General features: G+C 35.6%; 1 protein-coding gene across 7 annotated transcripts; it reads right to left on the minus strand.

The window, feature by feature from the left end:
* Nucleotides 1-18: 18 nt before the first annotated feature.
* LOC306873524 (bifunctional UDP-N-acetylglucosamine 2-epimerase/N-acetylmannosamine kinase-like) lies at nucleotides 19-23,532 on the minus strand. 7 transcript variants are annotated; one of them, XM_079422875.1, is made up of 13 exons: nucleotides 23,368-23,532; nucleotides 11,344-11,400; nucleotides 10,130-10,338; nucleotides 8,494-8,948; nucleotides 8,186-8,338; nucleotides 6,548-6,760; nucleotides 5,872-5,959; nucleotides 5,019-5,229; nucleotides 3,496-3,625; nucleotides 3,199-3,420; nucleotides 2,320-2,502; nucleotides 894-1,010; nucleotides 19-805 (listed from the first exon to the last, which is right to left on the minus strand). In XM_079422875.1, exons 3-13 carry the CDS (start codon nucleotides 10,297-10,299, stop codon nucleotides 570-572), a joined length of 2,178 nt encoding a protein of 725 aa, XP_079279001.1. In that variant the 5' UTR covers nucleotides 10,300-10,338; nucleotides 11,344-11,400; nucleotides 23,368-23,532; the 3' UTR covers nucleotides 19-569. The 7 variants fall into 7 exon arrangements, with proteins under 7 accessions (XP_079279001.1, XP_079278998.1, XP_079278997.1 ...); XM_079422872.1 differs by lacking the exon at nucleotides 23,368-23,532 and adding an exon at nucleotides 18,926-19,104; XM_079422871.1 differs by lacking the exon at nucleotides 23,368-23,532 and adding an exon at nucleotides 14,916-15,069.
* Nucleotides 23,533-24,859: the final 1,327 nt, after the last annotated feature.

The raw sequence follows: 24,859 nt of genomic DNA on the forward strand, positions 1-24,859 counted from the left end.
GCAATAAAAGGAGACTTTGTTTAAAATCATTTTTATGTACATAGGTAAACGATTCTACAGGTTCTGTGATTCAAATTAAATATTAAAGTACTGTAGACATACTGGACAGACATTTTTCATTCATTCATACAGGCTGAGTGAATAAATACAATGAAACATATGGTGCTGAAAAAACAAAAAAGGCTTTGCATAAGGCACAAAGGATAATGCGACTGCCTCCAACAAAAAATACAAACAATAGAAAGCAAGATAGACAGAATGGGTAATGAAACCATAGCAGTTTTTATAGCAGCCTCTTTGTAACAAATACCCTTTAGTTCCACTGTATAAATATTAAATAAAACCATCCTTCATATACTTAAACCATTCTTCAAAATTAAAAACAAATCTTTCATTAGGCAATTGATCCCAAATAATATAGCACCTATATGTGACTATAGTACAAACTATATGAATAAAAGTGTTTAGGTCAGGCTTAGAAGCCACTATGATACTAACAATGACATAGCACATGATTAGCCCTCGGTCTTTAAGTCTGTAACTGATTGGTTCCTGGACTTCGAGCTCTTTCAGTAGGTGCGGCGAGTGGTGTAGTCTAGTACCATGCTGGCAGCACCCAGCAGCGCAGGATCCTCGAGCTCAGACACCATGACCTTGGTCCCCTGCGCCGAGAGGAGAGCGCGCTGGCTGACCACCTGACGAACGGGATTCTCATAGTGCGTCGCCAGGACACCAGACAGGATCACCAGAGAAGGGTTGATCATGTGCAGGATGTTCACGATGCCCAAACCCAGGGCAGTTCCCGCTGTTAGGGAACAGAAGAGAGGCTGTCAGTGCTTTTCTTCACACCAAATCTGCTCAGAACAACGTATGTACTTGAATGTGCATCTTACCGGTGTGAAGAACACTCTTGGCTTTGGAGTTGCCGAGGCGAGCAGCGTTGATGAGATGACTAGCATTCACCGGTTCTTTGTTATTCACAGTCATTCCTTCCACCAACAGCAAGTCCTCTGTCATTAAACGTGAAAGAAACATGTAATTACATTTTATTTTAACTTGGTAATATTTGTTATGCACAAACCCAAACTTAGGATGTTACTATTATTTAATGATTCTGAATGAAACCAGTGTTTATTAATTTTAGAAAAGCTTTGAAACAACTAGACATTAAATGTTGTTAACAAAATTAGCAACTATATTGCTATTTTGAACCTGTTTAACAGGGACAATGTTCTTAAATTAACAAATTTACTTACATTTACTACTGTATACAACAGGGGCAAAATATACGGCAAGTAAGTTCGGCATCGGGCCAAAAAAACAAATTCACCATATTAATTGATGAAAAGTACAACCAGAATTGCCTGTGACCAGGGAATCACTCCGCTCCGCCCACACACTCTGATTGTGAGTAACTGTTGCTGTCATGACAGATTTATTTCAGAACCAGGCGCTATCAAAATAATCTGGCTACGGGCGCAGGCCAGATGGGCCACCTGTTGCCGACCACTGGTATACGGCATAATTAAATTTAAACAAAAAAGTATTTATTTTGATACAAAAAAAAAAAGATGACGACACTCTCAGAGTAATGGTAGTAAATCGCCATCATTTCCTCATCAAATAGCAAAAGGCAAAAAAGAAAAGAAAGATTTTCTAGGAACAGATATGATTCAGTTTCATCAGTGATTATTTATTGTGATATTTATTATGATAAAAATTATAGAATATCTCATTCAAATAAAATTACAGAAAGATTTTTTAAACATTAAACTACAATACGGTTCTAATATTCCTTAATATTAAAATATATGTAGTTTAATAATATAATATTATATTAAAATCAGAAGTTGTATCTGTTATTATTTAATGGACTTGAACAGTTCTATTTTTATTGTAACAAATGTACTGCTTAGTTAACACATTAATGGGACCTTATTGTAAAGCAGAAATTCAAATAAACTGTCACTAAAATAAATGAACAAGACATCCATCAAATGTTGAGACACTATTACACTACAGAAAAATGTTAGTAGGTGTCGCTTCTTTTATGCCACGTTGTTGGCTAGCATTCAGTGTGATTATTCTGTCATATCAGGGCTGGGTCTGTTTAGTCTTTAAAGAATGAATAGATAAAGGCTGAGGCTTGAGGAGGAAAGGAATACAAGTTTGGACAAATACAAACAATAGTACAGGAATTCAAGCCAGTTTAGATGTTCACTATCAACTGAAAAAGAAAAACTTGAAAAGCCGAAACATTTTGCAACAGAGTGGGCGAGGCTGATGAGCGTGTTTTAGTCTAACTGTTGACTGCCTCACCGTCATGGAGCCTCTTGGCTTCTCTCTGCAGGGCGAGACCTGATGAGTAGGCCTCTATGCAGCCATGGCTGCCACACATGCATTCTGGTCCTTCCAATGAAACCACGATGTGTCCCAGTTCTGCCGCGCAAAACGTGCTGCCATGGATCAGTTCATTATGTTGGATTATACCACCTCCGATTCCTGCACAAGTAAACACAAGGCAAATCTAATTACAGGCAGAGTCACAGAAGTCAAATATAAGTAACAATTATATGAATTTTAGTCTTTATTTTTGCAGGGACATGGCATTAAATGCGTGATCAAACAGATATCTGTTTGATCATGCATTTCTATTATATATATAATATATATATATATATATATATATATATATACCTGTATCAGTTATAGAAAAAAACTATATTTCTCAGTGTTTTCTGGTTCATTCCCAGAAAAAGATGTAATTATTGCCCCGTGACCTACTATGGATATAATTAACTTTTGATCAAATTAATACATTCTTACTGAATAAAAGTATAAATAAAAAAATACAAAAATCTTGCTGACCCCAAATATTTGAATGGCGAAGTACATAAAAATATACATATTTACATTATTAATATTATGTATAAAATGATCTTTAACATAATTATATTATTATATATAACATATTTATATAAAGAGATTTCAGCTATAACCTTTTCAAATGGAAAAAAAAAATCAGGCATAATTAGCACTGTTTCTTGAGAATAACCCTCCAAAGGTAAAATGAGATTGCAGTAACCTAAATAACCAGTGTGACCAGTCTGTCAGGTCTCATTGATTACATCATCAAAAAAAGGGAAAGCCCACCACCCCTAGCAACTAACAGAAAGGGATCTAATAAAGGGAACAAACCGGTTCCAGTGATAATGGTGACAAAGTTCTCCATGCCTTTCCCATGACCAAACTTTCTCTCAGCAAGGGCGGCGCAGTTACCGTCATTATCGACCCACACAGGGAGATGAAGTGCACTAGAAAGAGGTGTACGGATGTCCACCGAACTCCACTCGTTTATTAGCTTAGTGGAGTGGAGGACTATCCCATCTTGTGGGTTCACACGCCCCCCTGTGCTCACACCTGAAAGAAATGGACAGTGAATGAGTGAGTGAATTTACACACACGGAAAAAGACCTGGGACAAACGCAGACATACCGACACCCAGGATTCTGCAGTTGAGGTGAACGGCGTCAGCCATGGCCTGTTTGCACATGGTCAGTATCAGCTCTATCCTCTCCTCAAACGTCTTAGGATTCAACTGGATATATTTCTTAACCACTTTACCCTGAAACACAAGCACACATTTACAAGATGAAATCTTCATTATAAAATATGAATTTACACCTAATTTCATGTCTAAGGAAATATAAATAACACACAAAGAAATATGAAGCAACAAAGGCAACCAACTATTAAACCATCAAAATGAAATTCTGCAGGAAAAATTGCATAGTAAATTCTTTTATTAAATAAATTAATACTTTTAGCGAGGATGCATTAAATTGACAGTAAAGTGACAGTAAAGGCATTTACGGTACAAAATATTTTTATTTCAGACTTTCTAGTCATCAAATAAAAATAAAGTATCTCACAAAATTAAGCAGCACAACTGATATTAATAATGATTATTTAAAAAGATTTTCTTGGTAATAAAAAAAATTGTTTTTTAAATAAGAGATGTTTCTTGAGCACCAAATCAGCATATTAGAAGAATCGTGTATCACTAAAGCTGAAAACTCAGCTTTGCCATCACAGGAATAAATGACACTTAAATATATTAAAATCTAAAAGGGTTATTTTAAATTTTAATAACATTTCAAAATATTACATTTTTGTATTTTTGATCAAATAAATGCAACCTTGGTGAGCATGAGAGACTTTTATAGACTCCATACTTTTGAACGGTAATTTTATGCATGCAAATTTAAAAAAAAATTAACAGTATAATAATAATCTGTCCTTGCTACAACAGATTGAATTATTTTTTGCTTTTATAATGTTGATTTGATCATTTGTCGTGAACTTCATCACTATGGAGAGGTATGGACCCTGTGATAGTTATACACCTAAACCAATAAAACACTTGGTCAAATTGCAGCAAGTAGACATTTAAATATGGAATTTACTTGATGATTTTAGACTGCTTGAGCACCAGTATGAGGTTTATAATGTTTATGAAATAACAGGTGAATATATAAGCCAAAACGATTAATTGGCAGATATTTGGTAATTTTGAGATTATCCAATATAAATGAATATTTTCTGTTTCAAAATATTTTTAGTGAATGATGAGTAATATTGTAAAATACAGAAATCTGAAATAAGTGTGTCTAAATCCAGCATTTATAGCCAAATATTTCATTAAACTAATATAATTAAACTAATTCCATTTAATGGCGAGTCTGCCAGTTTGTCAAGAAACTGCACTATTCACACACAGAAAGAGATCACACAACCCTTCTGATCAAACCTGCCACTGTTTGTTTTACTTGTGTGCGTCACATAAATTAAATATTTACATAAGTGCTGCATATCCTGCTGCATAAAACAGGTCACAGTCTGGCACACACATCCTATCATAAGCAAACACAGCTGCTGTACTAAGTAGAGCATGTCCTGCATCTTCTAAAAGATGAACTGGATCTGAACACCTGACTTCAGAGGTTTGCTCTGCATACCTTCATACTGACGATGGCGACACGAAGGTTGGTCCCCCCCAGGTCTACAGCAAGGGCACTTTGCGTTTCCAAAATGTGGTCGATATCTTGAGAGATGCACTCCTTTACCGGTGGGAAACAGAACTTTTTCTGTAGTGGCTCAGAAAGGTCAATGGACTGCATGAACTTCAGGATGCGCTGGACCGCATTTCCATCACCGTAGATCTTGGAGCTAGTTTACAGAGCCAGAACATACAGGTCATGTTCAGGGTCTGAGTTTACGGTTAGGTTACATTTGAGATATCTAAAAATGGCCAAAAATGAGCCCATTTATCTAACTATAATAATGTGATAATTTAATGATTCCCATAATTACAAATATGCTATTGTTTGATAAATCAGTTTGCCTGATATCAGTTTATGAATCACTTGGTCCAGAGTTGTTATTGTCAACTAAAACTATTAGATATTGTTAAATATAAGCATTAACTGAAATACAATTATAATTATATTAAAAGCAATCTTAAAGAAAATCACACGCCTTAAATGTGTTGCCTTAACTCACAAATGAAATAAGTTGAAGTTCTAAAATTACTAAATTGCAAACTAAATTAGTACTAATTACCAAGTAAAATGTATAAATAAAAAAATAAATAGAAATATAAAAAAACTTATTAAAAAAAGAGAAAAGCATATAACAAATTTACTAAAACTTAAAATTAAACTGACAACTGAAAATACTAAAAATGTATTATTAAATGTATTTATGTTTATTAAAATATTCGTAATAAAAAATAAAATAATAAAAAATATCTTAAATATAGTTTACCACAGATATATATATATATATAAAAAATATATACAAATTTATTACCAGGGGTAGCGTTTTCCAAACTGCAGCTCCAGGGCATGGTATATTTTATTATGCGTGTCTGCATCTCGCACATGTAGAACATTTTCCCCTATTGCCAAAATAACGAATTGGTAAACCTGATCCATCAAGACTCATACTAAAGATTTAAACACTCAGTTCAACAATAAGCAGTCCAAGCCTTTTCAGAAGAACAAACATGCCATGCTGATTTCAAGGATCAAAATTAAAGGGGTCATATGATGCGATTTCAAGTTTTCCTTTCTCTTTGGAGTGTTACAAGTTATTCGTGCATAGATAAGATCCCTGAAGTTGCAAAGACTAAAGTCTCAAAACCAAAGAGATATTCTTTATCAAAGTTAAGACTCTGCCACGCCCCCCTAAAACGGCTCATTCAAACACGCCTCCACATGTCTACGTCAACAAACACAAACACAATAACGTACAGAATTTGAAAAATAATGTGTTTTTTGAAAATGAAAGCATGTCAATATATTCTTTTACACCAAATACACAAAATCATGATCTTTAAAAAAGCATCATATGACCCCTTTAATTACTGTACATCCTGAATGGAAATGAACACTATATAAAAAGTACAGAATAGTGATCATATCCTGCCATAATGTTTTAATTTCCTCTGTAAAGGTCAGTAATTCATATTCATAACTAATCTCACCTGTTTCTCGGCCCGTCTGGCGAGTCCCCAGGTTAATGACAGGTGTTCCGAACGCTCCAGCCTCACGAACTCCACAGCTGCTGTTCCCGATCATGCAGCCGGCGTGTGCCAGCAGCTGGATGAACTGATCGAATGGAACATGCTTGACCGCACGGAAGTTCGGATGCTGTTCGATTCCCTTCCGTCTCATGACACGAACCATCTCCTTACTGCCTACACGACACAAAACGCAGAACAATATAGGATTAATGGGGCGGAATTCTACTACACTTCAGTAGCATATTATTTATAACAAGACCGTTTCAACTGGTAAGGTCATTGCACACAGAGTCCGAAATTTTGGGATGCATGTTTATCTGTAGAAAGGTTTGTCTATGAGTGACAAGGTGGAAAGTTTTGTTTGTATGAGCACTGCGTGGGTTTCAGAAGGGTCCGTTCTTACGGCACGTCACATCTCACCTCACATATTTTTGAGCAATTAAACAGCCTTATCAGATGGTTGCCCTGGTAACTGAGCCCTTTAGGGTGGGGGGGGGGGGGTCCATAGACCCTCACAGATTGTTTATAATTAATAAATGTGTGTCTGATTTTCATTGCTTGCTACGGATGCGAAAACACCAAAAAAAATCGAACCTGATCTGAATTTTTTTTTTATGACGGACGAAAGTTTCGGAGGCAGTGTGTAAACGTGATAGACACAACGTGAGGTCGTATTTATTTTTTAACATGCAAATATTTCAGACTCAGTGTGCAATGACCTTTAAAGTTTTTTGAACAATTAATCCAAAAGTCTGGCTCATAAGAGTCACAATTCTATTTTTTCCACAGTTTACATTTAATTCAAACTACAATTATGGCATATTAAATTATGTCATTAACTAAAACTACTAAAAATGTCAATTGAAATAAAGCTTAAATAAAATGAAAGAAATATTAGATTAAAAAAACTCATTTAAAATGAAAACAATACAAAAAAAGCAAAACTAAAAGCAAATGTAAAACATGGATAAATAATAAAATAGTCATTCAATGTCTCATTACAATAGAAAGTCCCTGACATTTGACATAATTGTCAAAATATAGTTATTTTTGCAGTAACTTAAAAAAACGTTGAACAGCAGACAATATAATAATAACTAAAATGAAAACAAAAACTGAATACATAAAACAAAGCCTAATTCAAAATATGAATAAATATTACAATAGCATATAATTAATATTAAAATAACATTGATTATATATTATGTCTGCAATTTTTTCAGAAAGTAACAGCAAAAACAACTATATTTTAACAATTAATATAAAATGACACATACTTTGAAAGGAATTTTTGGTTACGCCACCCACTCCACCCTTTTGTTTCTGTAAACAGTTCTATTCCAATGGAAGAAACAGCAACAATGCTTTAACTGCTGCCACTAGTAGTACCTGTATTTAACACCAAACTCAAAACAAACCACCAAACTGTTTTGTCTGTTTCTAAAGTCCTTGTAAGTTATCTTACACTATTGATAAAGCCTCTGAGGGTCACACAAAGCACTTCAATCTGAGAGAAACTGCAGCTGTACTCAGGAAGCAAAAGTGGGGAAAAACTGAGAAAAGACAGACAGAAAAAAAAAAACAAGAGAAAGAGCTGACCAGCATCAATATTCGGGAAGAGAACGAGAGTCCTCTTGTTGAAGGAGATGAGGGCGTCCAGCATTAACTCATAGATCTTAATGGAATTCTTGATGTCTGTGGTAACAGGATGCTGCAGAGCTACAATATAGTCCTGTTCCTTCACTTCATTCCCTGTTTAAGAAATAAATAAAATCACATATACATAAAAGACAGCATTAGAAGTTTTTAAACTTAAAATTAGTCAGAAATTAAAATTATTAATTGCATAGTCTTCATTGTTTATCTCTAGCAACTGCCATCTCCACCCATTCCTCTATAGTACATACCAAGCCACGACTTGATGATATCATTATAATCGTCTCGTTGGTGGGCTGAAAGCAGCTTGTCGTATGACGGGCAGCCAGCCAATAAAATGCGAGAGTGGTCTTCGCACATAGAGATGAGGTGTCTCTCTGCGGAGCGCGTGCAGACGGCGTGGTAGTGTGCCAGTTTGGAGATGGCGTGACGAATGGAATCATCAATGGTGCCGCTCACTTCTCCACCTTCCAGGTGCAAAATGCGAATGTTCATTAGAGCCGCTGCCGTCGCCAAGGCCAGAGAGTCAAAACGGTCACCGTGAACGAGCAAAATGTCAGGGGCAAGACGCTGGAGCACGTCAGGAAGCTTCACGAGCGCGAGACCCACAGACTCCACCATAGCAGCTTCATCCTCACCACGAACAATGGTGTGCAACTTAGAGCCAATATCAAACTCATCCTGTTCAATCATACGAAACGTGTTTCTGGTAAAGCAAGAAAGAAACTCATCATTAATTATACCTGCAATTATGCTGCAATTAATGATTATTTTGAACACTAAATATCTAAAAATATTTAAAACAATAATTTTACTTAATAAATTCATTTTAATCCATTATTAAAATTATTGCACATCCTGTCAAACAAATCTGTTATAAATTTGAATGATTATTATTGATTTTAGCGATGCTATGCATAACTATGCATCAAAGAGCAAGAAAGATCCATCACAATTCAGTATGCAAATAAATTTGAAAAAGACCAATTTGGATTCAGCATGCAAATATTACAACAACATCTTAGCTGTATGTTACAGTTAGAATGGTGAACATTTTCAGTCAATTTTCAAAATATATCATTTTATTTTTATTATTTAGCATCAAAGACAGAAATGATGTAGAAACCAAAGTCTGAGTGGTAAGAGACAGCATGTTGTACTTTGAAAAAGAGAGTCTTTGCTCCCTGTAGGTAATGTCAAGTTTACATGACCCAAGGAGGAGTCAAGACTGGTTTGGCTTCACTGATAAAAGACAATGGCTTCTAGCCACCATCAGCAGCCCACTGTGAGAGCCAAGAGCCCCCCCCCCGTCAAGAGCTGCATTCCAACATTTCCATGGCAACAGTGAGAAATAGTGCTGATTCATGTTCTGAAGCTGTCAAGCCCAGATGAAGAGAGTTACTGGACCTGTGGGTTATCTCTCTTTATATTACTGCTATGAGACATTATCACCTAAATTACAGTCAATACAGATCAGGATCAGATCTGTTTAAAGGAACAGTTCACCATTAAATGAAAATTCTATCATCATTTACTCACCCTCATGACACATTTCAAACCAGTAGGACTTGCTTTCTTCCATGGAACACACACACAAAAATATAAAATAAAATAACATTGAAGAATGTCTCAACTGTTTGTCTGTAAAATGAAAACCAGTGCGGACCAAAACAACTTTGGATCACACCGACTTTCAATGCATGGACAAAATACCTTCTTTTGTGTTCCATTGAAGAAACAAAAGCATTTCAGTTTGGAACGACAAAACAAATTTACTTATTATGATTGTCAGCTGCTCTGACATGCAATATTCCTTAAACAATTTAATGTATCAGTTAAACGACTTACAACTTAAAACTTATGATCAGCGTAATCTAGCAATCTTACCCGTAATCGTCAATGAGATGTGAACCCAGCACCACCACCTCCAGGTCAAAGATTTCAGGTTGAGACTTGATGCCGAACATGATGGGTGCGAGTTTAGAGTAGTCCGCTCTGTTACAGGTGGCCACGCACACGCGTAGTGGTTCCTTCAAACTCTTCTCCGATCGCTCCATCTTCTGCTGTGCTTTCTGGGTCCTCAGATAGTAAAGTTCCTAAATGATGAACATGATTACAAATGTATACAGTATTCTGAGAATGTATAAAGAAGAATGAATATGCAAATTTAGTCATTTTTAGCTATTAGCTTAGTCACACTTTGGAAAAAGTTATTACATAACAAAATCATTAAAAGCAATAGTTTATTTACTGCCATCCTTCCACTAGAAGACATAGTCCCTGACATGTAAACTAAAGTTAATAGATATTAGTATACTGAATTTCAGCACAACTTGAACCCTGTATTGACCTATGATCATCCAAGATTGGAACTTGATCTGTTTAATACACTACCGTGCAAAAGTTTGGCGCTTGTAATATTATATATATATATATATATATATACAGTGGTGTGAGAAAGTGATTTTGTACTTTTTCACACAGGGCCATGTGGGTTTGGATTTTGTTTTCCCTTCATAAAAAATCCCTTCATTCAAAAACTGCATGTTGTGTTTACTTGTGTTATCTTTGATTCATATTTAAATTTGTTTGATGATCTGAAACATTAAAGTGTGACAAACATGCAAAAAAAAAAAAGTCAGGAAGGGGGCCAACACTTTTTCACACCACTGTGTGTATATATATATATATATATATATATATATATATATATATATATATATATATATATATAGGCGTAATTTACGGGTGGGGCATGTCCCCTCCACTTTTTACCAGGCTCGATATTGTCCCCACCACTTTTAAAAAGTAACTGAAAAATAGATTGCGTAAGGTATGTATTAAAGGAAAAGCACCATCTACAAATCGTCACTCTTCATAATCTAATTAATTCATTTAACAAATTTTTCCGCCGGTCAGAAGCTTTTCAACGTCCTCAAAGATGAATATTAAGTCTCGTTGTGAAACTATCGCGAGATACGCGATATGCGTCATGGGATATGTAGTTTCCTTTCCCTATAATTAGTCTACAGATCCTGTACCTCTTTTAAAATGTATTTGTAGTCTACAATGTTTATACTGTATTTTAGTCTTACTCTTACCTCTACATTTTCTGCTCCCTGTTCTTGTTCTTTGTCAGTAGGCACATTTGTCTGATTCTGGGGAAAAAAATTACTAGTTCAACCCAGGATCTAAATGTTTACATTTGCAATCATAAGCAATATTGGCATTTGTCCATCATTGAAGGCTGAATAATAGTTAAAGCACTTTTAGGCAACAGGACAATTCTATGTTATGACTTTAGTTCATAGTCCTTTAATTCAGTTTTGTATTAAATCACAGCGCGCTCCAGTAGCCGCCAGAAAACATGATTAGCGACATGTCTATATTCACGTAAGTTAAATATAATATGTTTTCGTGTTAAGCAAAGTAACTTACTGTGCGTGGCTGCTTCACTAAAAAGCTTCTTATATCACTTCCACACTTTCTTTTGGACATTTTGTTGACGTTTTAACATTTATGCTATAGGTAGCAACATTTACCGTTAACTAGCCTTTACATGTGGGGTGGGGGAGGAAAAAATAGAGCTTTTATAAAAACGTCATAAAAAAAAAGATTAGTCAAAACAATTTCATTTATTTCATTATTTAATTAATAAAGGTAGTTTAACCATTTTAAACACAAATTAACTCTCACTCATGTTTTACACAAGGTTTTGTAGTTCAGGATTGGTTAAATTATTTGATTGGATGAGGAAACATTTTGTGGACTTGTCTTGACTCTTGACATAATGTTGATTCTTCCATGTTCAGCGCGTGCATCGATCACACTGCTTTTAGCAAGTTGTCCAGCTGGTATTAAGAGAACATATGCAAGTAATTCAAAGTAGAATGAATCGTAATACACACACACACACACACAATTGTGCAATTAATGAATACGCTGCAGCTGAGCTGACCATGAATTGGTAAGTTCGCCATATTTATCTTGCGTATTTTGATTGATATTAGCTACCCTGGATGTGTTGTGATAAGCAAAACGTAACATTCACATTTTGAATGTTACGTTTTGCTTATTTGGATGTTTATAGACATATTTGTGAATGTGATGCATGTGTACATCAAAGTGAAAATTAAGTGCATTTCCAACTCTGAACTCAGTCCCCAAGTAAATTCGGTTATTAAATAAACAAATAGCAAAACTATAAAACTAAATAGCACAACTAGAGTTGTGCGGTGTCCCCACCACTTTTCAAAGCAAAGTTACGCCACTGTATGTATATAGAGAGAGAGAGAGAGAGAGTTAATTTGCAAAATCCGATAAACGGCACTTTAAAAAAAAAGAGCTGATTGCTGCACATTATTCTCCACATATAGCACACGCGATCTGAACCCTAAACACATTTTGTCAAAAAAGCCTGTATTGTCCACTTTCAAGGCATCGCGAGTTCATGTTTTACTGCAGAAGCCGACAAGCGCCGCCCTTGTTGTTTTTAAACAGAAGCCGACAAGTCCATTGAGCGAATCAGCGCACTGTATTCAGGTCAGGTGACAAGGCTACTTTCACTTTGAAAAGGCGTGCTAGCTGAAAGGAGTTTCATCAAAGCGGACTAAAAATGATCGAGGATGGATAATTTCGACGAACTTGATGAACCGGTGATATCTTCTTCAGGGTGTAAAAGGAAAGTCAAAGATCATCAAAATGAATCTTCGCAGAAGTTGCATCTGAAGTGGCATTTAGATGTATTTACACACTATTTAATGCAGCTCATTAAATGCAGCTTTAACCAGTTATAAATGCATAATTGTTTTACATTTTAAACAAAACATTGAATACTGATATGTAAAATTATTTTTAAAATGAAAAGACTTTAAATGTGACATTAAAACCACCAGTAGGTGGCAGAAAGTCACTGTTAATAAGCGAGTCATTGCGACTGAACCGAATCATTTAAACTGTTGATTCATTCAGGAATGAAGCACTGTCATGTTGCTCGGAGACGCAAAACAGTGCTGTAGCTGTTTGGAATGATTTTCTGTCAGCGAAATGGAGTAAAAACAGGCAATATGGTGTCTAAAATGTAAGTCTCTTAATATTAACTTATTGTTTATTGAACTGTTGTATAAAACCGATATCACATTTCTAATCATGCTTATTTTTGAAAAAAAAACGACACGAAACAAATATATATACATTTTCTGCCCCATATCTTGAATTGTGTGATCATTCTTAATGCATTTTAATAGACTGAATCATGCAGTGAAAGATCACACTCTAAATGCGCGAGAAGGGTCTGGCTTGCACTTACACTCTCAGACACTTGCGCTTCCGCGAGTGACGTCACTTGCAGTCTTTTTTATTTTGTTCTATTTATTGATTATTTTTTATTTGAATCGCTCAACATTTTACAACAGTAGCCAGGTGGTGAAGACAAGAAAAAAGAAACTAAATTACAATGTCACTTGCAATCGCCGCTTGCACTTTCCGCTACCTGCGACGTCACTTGCATTCGGCATGAATCGTGTGCGTTGCCATGGAGACAAGACACTGTGGTGCTTAAACGATTAAAACTAATTTAGTACAGTAACGAACAGGATCCTGCAAGTCATCTGTAGAAGAAAAAGACAAGACCTGCAAGAGCAAACTCGATATGCTCCTCATCATTATTCAAATATACATAACTAATGTACAGGCAGGTTACCCAGAATAAAAGCAACATGCAAAGTTTCACGTTAAACGTTTTTCCAGATAGAATAAACGGTCTACAGCTCTTTTATTTCATTGTCTTTGTCCATTAAGCTATATTACGTGTTTTATTTAAAATGATTTTCTAAGGGGGGGAAAACGTTTAACGTGCAATTTAACACATTGCATCCTTTTAATATCACTTAATGCATTTCATAATGCTCGTTCATATGTGCTGGTCTGTATCTTTGTGTCAACAAGACTTATAGGCTAATGAACTGTCTTATTATATTATTATTAAAATTTAGTCCATTATGCCACAATAAGCGTTTTGCTGTATGGGAGGACAAGTGAAAGTTTGCATATTGTGTTCATGGCCGTCTGCTTGCCTTGTAGTACATTTAATAATAACTATACATCAAATTTGATCTTTTAATTGCACTTAATGTATCTAAATACATATATATTTTTTTATTAATACTTTAATTCAGAAAGGATGCAATTAATTGATCAAAAGTGACAGCAAAACTTATGATCAGCATAGTCTAGCAGTCTTACCCGTAATCGTCAATGAGATGTGAACCCATTTATATTGTTGCAAAAAATATCACAGTTCCCAAAATTATATTAAGCAACACAACTGTAATTAGAATTGTTTCTTGAGCACCAAATCAGCATATTAAAATGATTTCTGGAGGATTGTGCAAAACTAAAGACTAAAGTAACAGCTGCTGAAAATTCAGCTTTAAAATATATTAGAAAAGAAAGATAATATTTCACAAAAAGGCAGATTTTACTGTATTTTTGATTGAATAAATCCAGCCACAGAGAGCATAAGATACTTTCAAAAACATTCAAAAATCATACAAATTCCAAACCTTTGCTTGTATGCTTAAATAAAAGAAAAAAACAATGAAAATACTATTGTAGTAAATCAGAGAAAGCCTTTCATGCCAGAGGTTTACAAATTGAGAAAGATCATACTTACATGAGTATTCCTGACCTGAACACTCTGAGGCATGAAAACAGAATAAGGAAAGAAAAGAGGTATATTTTGCTATGTCACTTCATAGAGGAATATAAAACTATGCATCCATTATGAAAGTGACCTGCCTGAATACACAATCCTTTTCTGCAGCACACATTGCTAAACGCTCTGTCAATGCCAGAGCACACCTTCAAATGCTTGTACCTTGTATATTTGGACATTGACCATTTTTACGACTTCAACCCTGTTTTACAGGCATTAAGTAAACAACACAACTGGAAAGTAGCAGAAGCAAAGTACATGGAATATAGTGGCTACGGTTATGAGCGCCAAAGTCCCACTGCATTATAGAGAAATCACCAAACCCACCAAAGACAAACTATATTTAACTGTAAATCCTGACAGATTAAATAAATCAGAAAAAAAGTAATTTTTGGAATGGAACAGTTAATTTTCCATACAAATTTTTAATTTTTAATACATTAGGCTTTATGGGTCACGTATATGACACTGTGACAGAAATACTGGGCTCACACAAAGGAAAAAACTTCTCCATTTTATTCGGAGCAAAAATATGCACCAAAACTGAGCAAAAATATGCAGTGTAGATATTGACATTTATATAGCCAAACCTGAGGATGAAATTCTGATCATGTAACTCATTAATAATTTTAGGCTCTAATAGTACAGCAGACTACTTGCATAAAATACTTATAAATATCAGTAGTCACTCCAAATCTCCCTTAGTAAAATTATATTTAAATGCGTAGTTTTATGATCAAAGCTCTATATTTTGTATTGTGGGGCAAAACATACAATGAACTTCTCAAAAGCCTGTTGTATCTAGGGGTGTGTGATATGACGATTTTTGATCGTGGACGACAAAAATGTCTCCACGATCTGCTTTTGGAGAAATATCGTAGTATCGGGCTACAGCACACATTCTATCAGTTACAGTTCTGGCGCCGCCGTCTATACTGTACAACACGACATCAGTGTTAACTAGAGTTACTCTCACGGGACACTGCACTTATTCGCAATCACAAAAGTACATTATTTGCGTGCGTTATTAGCCTTGCCGGTTAAACCTTTCATTCACGCGCTGTCTAACAGCGGCTGATTACTCAACTAAGTTATCTTTTGAGCTAATACTCTGAAAACACACAAGGTTTACATATAGACTCAGTTGGTTATGTCTAAAATGAAAGTAAACAGTTGAGAGAAAAACGGATGCGTGCCTGTATTTTAGATGCGTGCAGGTCTTAAAGGAACAGAACTAAACATGCTGTCGACTGTCATTAAAGGGATAGATCACCCTAAAATTGAATTTCTGTCATTATTTACTCACTCACATGTTGTCCCAAACCTGTATTAATTTCTTTCATGTGCTGAACACAAAAGAAGATTTTGAAGAATGTGGGTAACCAAATGGAATAAATATAAAACACTATAACAGAATCGACAGATGACAGAATTTTTATTTTTTAACGTTAAAACAACAAAACACAAAGAGAAAAAAAACACTACTCTTGACTGAAAAAAGTTACTTTAATAGGAATCAATTTATATAGTGTTTTATTTTGTATATTATATTTATATCAATTTCTTGAATGCTCCTGCTAAATATGAATATTGTACCTGAAAATTAAACACTGTTTGTTTTATTTGTATATTATGTGTATTTTTAATGTGTATCTTTGTTCTTATTTTTTAATAACAAAGATAAAATAATAAAGATTTTCATCTTCGCCCACTTTGGCCTAAATATCCACTATTCTTTTTAATATTTTGTTACCTTGAAAGAACTTGTCTTTATAATAGGGAAATTAGTTTGGCTGCACTGCTCAGACAAAATAGTAAAACCAACATGACAAAGAATCGTGATAAAATCGTGAAATCGCGATATTTCTAAAAAAGTCTTCGTGATATGATTTTTTTTTTTCCATATCGCCCAACCCTAGTTGTATCATATTTGACAGTTACACTTTAACATTATTTTTCTAAGGATGAGTATGGATAATCCAGTACCACCTAAGTTGCTTCAGTGCTTTTTTTTTTTTTACTTATCAGTAAATATTTCACAACAAAAAGATATTTAGTGAAGACAAAACAAATATATTATGCGATCCGTGGAGAATATAACTGCAGAGACAAAGCAAATGTTGTGGTATTCTGATCAAGTAAAGCATTTTCTCTCATAATATTACTGATTCCATACAACGATATTCAATGATATTAATATTAGAGGAGATATAGCTTTCAGCCATTCACACTCAAAAGAAAACTATCCCAAACATGGAGGAATGCCACAAGGGTGTGTCTTGGGGGCAATGCAAATATGTTCAAGTTTGTGGTTTGAGTCATCCTCTGTCACTAAGCCAAAGATGACTGGAAAATCGGGTCGTGTCAAATGTAAATTGTCACAAATAAATGCCATAATAAACCAAATGCACCAGAGAGCTGAACTATTAATGAACTGCTACAAAGAATAATAGACATGTCCTAGAGGTTTCATGCTCTTAGAACATGGGTACATATCCGAATCAATGTATTTTTTATGTAAATCATTTTCAATGTCTTTTTTCATGTTGGTCAAACCACACTTCCTCTAATTTAACAAACTGCTTCATCACTGTTCATTACAACTTAATTACTAAATACTACTATTAACATAAAAATAAAGAAATTATGCCAAACTCCTTAATATAGCTCTTTTTTTTAAAAGATGTTTATTCTTCATTTGAATCTTAGGTTGGTTACACCAGCTTGACATTATATCCCACAAAAACATTATTAATTTTAATTCAGAAATATTTATAATAGAAGAAGAGTAAATCATATGTAAATCATTACAGTATGTTAAATGCACTGTACATTCATTCATAATTAAATATCAAGTGCCACTGAGAAATGTATAGTCGGTAAAGCGGTAAAATACATGTCACAGAGATTTAATCACGTTAGAAAACACAAACTGGTTTAACTGGACCAAATGAACATACAGATCAACGAATGAATGAAACGAAGCAAAAGAATGAATGAATATTTTAGTGTCTTGTGTGTGCCTCACAACAAATCTGTGTTTGCTGCCATGGTCAATTCAAAACAATGTAGTGTACCTTTGTAAAGTTTAAGATTTTTTCTTTTTTTTTTTAAATAATCTTTCATCAAGGCTGCATTTTATGATTTAAAAAATAAAAAACAGTAAGGCTAGGAAATATTATTACAAACTCATTTAACTATTTTCTATTTTAGTATATTTTATAATGTACTTTACTCCTGTGATGGCAAAACAGAATTTTCAGCAGCCATCATTTTATTAGTAATAATGTTGAAAACATTTTTTGTGGAAGCTGTTTTTTTACCCAGAAAATCTTACAGACCACAAACTTTCAATCTAAACGTGCACTCGTGAAGTAAACTTAACCTGACATTTAATTGATGTGTATGTAGGTTCTTCACGCAGAAGAACCCTGTATTATAATGACTTATTCAAAGATTCACTCGCACGTGATTTTACTCTCGTAGTATGACATGAACAAGGTCTCAGACAGTACAGCGTCTGTGCTCTATAGCCAATACATGACTACAGAACATCTTCAGGGCCAACTCCCACGCGTCCTCCAAAAATGAGGTTACAACGGCATATGGCATAGTTTAAGGCATTTGATAGGCCTTTTGGGAAATCTTCATCACTCTCACATTTGTCCTACTATATACTAGAGGGATTCTAGGGCACTGTCCATCTGTCCCACCAGCCTCTGTGTTTGTCATCTACTCCACATAAAAATAAAACCCAGAAGTCACATCACTAATACCATTCTGACTAAGTGTCCACATCAAGATACTGAGAAACCCACCATGTTTCCAGCTCACACACTCATCATCCCTGCTAAGAGGCATCACAAGACTCTAGCTGCACCCTAAACATTACAAACGGGGGAGGGAGAGGGATGGAAGCAGGCAGAAGGAACAAGGAAAAGCAAATGAGAAAATGGCATCTGACTCACGTGTGGGTTTCTAGCATGTCCTGGCATCATGGTGTGAGCAGTGTTTTCTTTTCTGCTGCTTTCTGAATCAAACGGAGCACCTTTCAAGCTGCTCTCACTCTATTCGGTGTCTCTGACAGCCATTAAAGTAAAAGGGAGGAGGACAGCGGTCCCCTGCATGCTTTACACAAAGCAGCTCTGGCAGGTCCGGCCCAGGGGGCGGGGACAAGACAGCTCTTGCGCACTGATTGGCTGTCTGGGGGAGAGGCGAACTGGTTGTGTTTCTTATCTTGCTTTTAGCAGATGAATCAGAATCCTTTGTAGAATCCAGCACATCGCTATAATTCCACAACACACTTTCAACATTAAATGCCTTAACATTTCTGATATATCCCAAGTCAATGGAACGAAAAGTGCAGTGTGACCGCCCCTTGAGTGTGTGTGTGTGTGTGTGCGCGTTAGATACAGCGAAGACGGCGCATTAATTTAGAACTCTTCTAATTTTTATTTTTTAAATGTGGAGAGTGTGTTAATTTGTGCAATGATAACCTACCAGCAATGTTAAGATGATTTTTTTAATATATTAATATGAGTACATTATTATTTATGGTCTTAAAAACAAGAATAGTTTACCTGCTGGGGAGTGCGCAATGTAAACATTAAACATATGTCACTACCTAAAGTATATTGTATTGTGGTACAGTTATGGAGGCCCTTCATAATGCAGAGGTCAACTGACTGCTCTGCCTATAGTTAGTAATGGCCCTATAGCATGCAGTGTTTAATAAACAGCTGTTTTACTCAATTCTTCAGAGGTTAAATTCAGTGTAGTCCCGTATCGTGATATTACGTATCGTATCGTGGCCTCTGTTTCGTGATACGTATTGTATCTTTGCTGGTGATACACAGCACTAATATTTATTAATTACTTAATAAATATATACATATATGCATGCATGTGTTGAATGTTAATCTGATAATGATAATCTGACTTGCTGATAAACCTATGCTGATATGCAAAAAAGGTAATTATAGCCAAACAAAGAAAAAAATTTTTTTAACACAAATTGTCAACTAAACTGTGTCATTGTGCTCCGAAAAAGAGCCGCATCCTCAAAATCTGTGACCTCAATGCCCAGAGTGACGGAGCAGGTATGGCATGCTTCAGTATGTGATTGCATGAGCCTGCATTCTCTCTTTAGCCATGCATTTCCTTTTCATCTGGAAGGGTGTGTTGTATGCGGAGCATTAAACTTAGGTGTGGTGGACAAGGATCTGTGTCTGTTTGCATTTCCTCTTTTACAACCTAATTTAAGCGTCACATCGATAGTGATATATTTGATATGATCTGCACAGAGAAGGTGCTGCACCACAAAGTACTGATAACGCAACAGCTGCAAGAAATCATAGCCTATAAAGAAGCTTACAAGACATTGCCATATCAGTCTTAGTGCTCTTTTATTTAGTGGTAACATCTCATTAAGGTACTATTTCCTAAGAGTGTGAGCTTCAAATACTGCATACCCAGTCTTAAAAAAGTTGAGTGAGGAAGAGATAAGCATAAAGACAACTTACAACGTGCTGATCAAGACCAGAGCTTTAACCTGAGGTGAGAGATGAGCCAAAGAAAAATACAGATAGAGCTACTGCATGCAGTCTGTTCCCTAATGCTGTATCACTGATACTGGAATAATTCATAATAATACAATCAAGCATCTGGAACTGAGCACATATTTGTCAGCAGACACCAGGCCCATCAAAACAAAAGGAAATAGTGCCATCTACTGACAGAACCACAGAGAAGCACTTGATCACAATAGACTCTCAGTACAATAGTACTGGATGAAAGACAGATCGTGTCTAGCATAATACTGATTTCCCACCAAAAATAATTTATAGCTTTTTTATATATAGGATTTACAATCTAGCACGTGTCCAAATGACTTAAAGGGGTCATATGATGCGATTTCAAGTTTTCCTTTCTCTTTGGAGTGTTACAAGCTGTTTGTGCATGGATAAGATCCCTGAAGTTGCAAAGACTAAAGTCTCAAAACCAAAGAGATATTCTTTATCAAAGTTAAGACTCGACCACGCCCCCCTAAAACGGTTCATTTAAACACGCCCCAGCATGTCTACGTCACGGTGTGGGAACATTTGCAAAACATCGCCCAAATGTATACGCAAAGAAAGAAGGCAGAACTATTATTCTCGCTGTAGTATTGTTGTTGCCGCCGGCACCATGTTGTGGAGACGCTTTGTTTTGTTGTGAAAGCAAAAGTACTTTTTTGGGGCTTCCAAAAGAGGACACAACTAGAAATCAGTGGTTAAGTTGTATTTACAACACTGTTCCAGAACAGTTCAACCCAAATATTAGTGTGTGCAGAACCTGGAAGAGTAGCCTACAATGCTGGCTTGCACAAAGGCTGTTTCTATAAAGTGGGGCAATTCCAACTTTTTACTTTGCAAGGATAGTCTGGTGCTTCTGACTCGCAGCCAGTAAGTATGTTTTCTTATTTAAAGAATTTGCCACTGACGATTCAAGATTTATTTATTTTTTTTCAAGATTTTTTTTTTATTTGTCACATACACAATTAAACAGAGTATAACCAGCAGTGAAATGTAGGTCAGGTCCGCTCCAAGGACAGTGCAATTATAAAGTATACAAATATTAAGAAAAAGAAAAGTAGAAAAAAAATAAAAAGAATAAAATAAAAGATAAAAAAATATAAATATAAATGTGCAGGTCAGTATGTTGTTGACATAAATAGTAATATAACAGGAATATGCAAAAGAATGTGCAAAAAAGTGGTACAGGGTATTTAAATAGCAGCAATATGAGGTAGAAAAAATTATGAATAGCTTATTGATATAGTGATATTTATATGGAGTCAAGTGATGTTATGACACAGAGTTAGAGTTTAGGAGCCTGATGGCCTGGGGGAAGAAGCTCCTCCTAAGTCTCTCAGTTTTAGCCATCAGGCTACGGAAGCTCTTACCAGATGGAAGCAAAGTGAATAGACAGTTACCAGGGTGATTAGAGTCCTTGACGATTTTAACAGCTCTATTTTTGCAGCGTTTGAGGTAGATGTCCTGCAGAGAGGGGAGAGCAGACCCTGAGATGCGCTCAGCTAAGCGCACAACTCTCTGTAGTGCTTTGCAGTCCTGATTGGAGCTGTTTCCATACCACACTGAGATGCAAGTCAATACACTTTCTATGGTCCCTGAATAGAAAGTTTTCAGGATTGCTGGTGAGACCCTGAATTTCCTCAGCTGTCGCAGATGGTACAGTCTTTGCCTGGCTTTTCTTATGAGTTCAAACATGAGTTTTGAGCAGTGTAGAGTAGTGCTTGTTGTTTCTCAGATCACAAATGCAGACATGGTAATGTTTGCATCGTGCTGCGTAAAAAGTCATTATAATCAGTAATTATGTCCTCACTGGATGCAACAAAAGCCTCGTTTATAATGGGTTATATTGTTTTTGTGTCGTCATGCCGGGACACAGCATCACAATACGGTAAGGGGCGTAACATTTTCAATCTCATGCAAGAGGTATTCGGCCAATCACAAAACACTGGATAGCTGGCCAATCAGAGCACGCCTCGCTTCTCAGAACGATGAGTTTTGTAAAAACCCACGTGTTTCAGAAAGGCGGGGCATAGAGGAGCAACAATAATGTACAGTATGTGGAAAATAATGTGGTTTTTGAACCTTAAACCACAAACACATTGCATTACACCAAATATACAAAATAATGTTCTTTTTAACAACGTCATATGACCCCTTTAATTAACCATCAGCAGTCATAAATTCAACTAGGCTAATTATACTATTAGTTTCTTTTACTGACTCTAAAAAACACCAGAAGATGCCCAGGGTCCCTGATCACCTGTGTGAACATGCCATAGTCCAGGAGACATGAGGACTGCAGATGTGGCTAAAAAAATAAACTAATGTGTCTGTAATATAAGATGCATGCTTGTCCTAAAACATCTGATTGTCCTCGACGTGGCAAACCACATGTAACAATGTGTCCTGCCAGACATGTTCAAGAACAACTGAGCATGTCTTGGTGGGAGAGTGGAGTAACATATCACTGCAGGATTCTGCAAATCTGGTGCAGTCAAGAGGATGAGATGCACTGTAGTACTTGCAGCAGTAACTAAATCCAGAAGAACTGTGGCAACGTCTCCAAGATGCTTAAAATAAATGATAACTAGCTGGTGAAAATACTGGTGTTTAATCATTTTGACCACCACTAAGTCTGGATATTTGTATCATCCTTACTTTAATGCTGACTAACTTACATTACTGACTAATAAACTACATTAAGGCAGATGAGCTGTGAAATGAAGTTATTAATAAACGGAAGATGTCGAGTCTAGCTTCCAGTAAAGTTTCGCGAGTCCTTTTATACACACTCTCCTCCTACATGCTAGCGAGCTGTGTGTTAGCACATTACTTACGTTGACACGATTATCTGTAGTACATTCCCTTGCGTGATAACAGGTGTTACAGTATCGAATATATCGAATGCCGATAGATTTAATAAATCACCAACAGAGGCAGATTAATCGGGAGTCAATGCTAATCGAGGATAGCGCTGTGGGAATTCTTTCTCCGTTTCTATTGGAGGAGCGGGCGAGTCACAGCTCACTGCTGCCACCCACTGACTGGAACTAGCATCAACTGGCGCTTCATTTATTATAAAAAAATACATTTTGAAATTTCTTGATTTATTACTCAAATTTTTTTTTTTTTTACTGAAATGTCCATTACCACAATCAATAACAAATCTGACTTGATATAGCCTACAATATTAACATGCATAGCCTATAACAAAACTTCCCTTATTAAAACACACTCAACTAAATATTACTCATTTAAATGTAGATTCTTTTAATATTAGGGGATGATTTTTAATTATAGCAACCACCAAAATATCTCTCAAAGGGATAGCTCACCCAAAAATGAAAATTACCTCATGATTTACTCACTGGTATATGACTTTCTCCTTTCAGACACATACAATCAGAAAAACAAAATTGTCCTTGCTCTTCCAAGCTTTATAATGGCAGTGAATGAAAGTCATATACGGTCAATCATGAAGTAATTTTCATTTTTGGGTGAACTATCCCTTTAATATAGCTGCTATTATACTGTATAAATAAATATGTAAATAGTCTATCTGTCAGATTAATTTTACCTTTCAGATGAATCACTTTTACTGGTATTCTGCTTTAATTATTCAACTAAATTTACAAAATAAATTTTAAATAGAATAATTGATTTGGTATTTTACAGTGGTGACATTTTAAATATGTATAAATATTAATAAGAATAATATCAAAAGTCAATTATACATTACAACATTTTTACATACAAATTTATCCAGCGGAGGGTTCTTAGCCTTATGCCTTTTTGAGGAATTTAAAAATTTTTATTATTAAAGTTAAATTAAACAAACAGTTAAATTACACTAGCCTAATTAATTATGACAGATTATGAAGATGCATGGGTTGCTGTCTGTTGCTGTAGCAGCGTCTTTTCCAAAACTACACATATGGGTTTTTGTTCTTATCTTTGGACAGGTTTTAGCCGAAATAGTTTTGTGCATCTGTCTCTCTTCAGTCGAACATTATCACAGATATTATTCTGTGATTTTATAAAGTATTTTATAGTCAGTGCAGACTATAGACTACATGTGAAACAACTGCTCTGCACCTGTTCTCACCAGTAAAAGAAAGACGGTGGGGGGATATAGGCGTGATGATTATAGGCTCACTCTCGCTGCATCACTCCTTATCAATACTCAACACACGCCTAGTCAGATGATGGCGTGCCAGTAATACTACTGCAGAACAGCAGCAGCAGTGCGGTCGATGCTGCATTGCAGTGGCATTGGCATGATGTGCATGAAAGTGGACCAGGTTGCATAATCAAAAGCTCCTCCGTTCC

Source organism: Barbus barbus, assembly GCF_936440315.1.
Source record: "Barbus barbus genome assembly, chromosome: 8".
Lineage (NCBI taxonomy): Eukaryota > Metazoa > Chordata > Actinopteri > Cypriniformes > Cyprinidae > Barbus > Barbus barbus.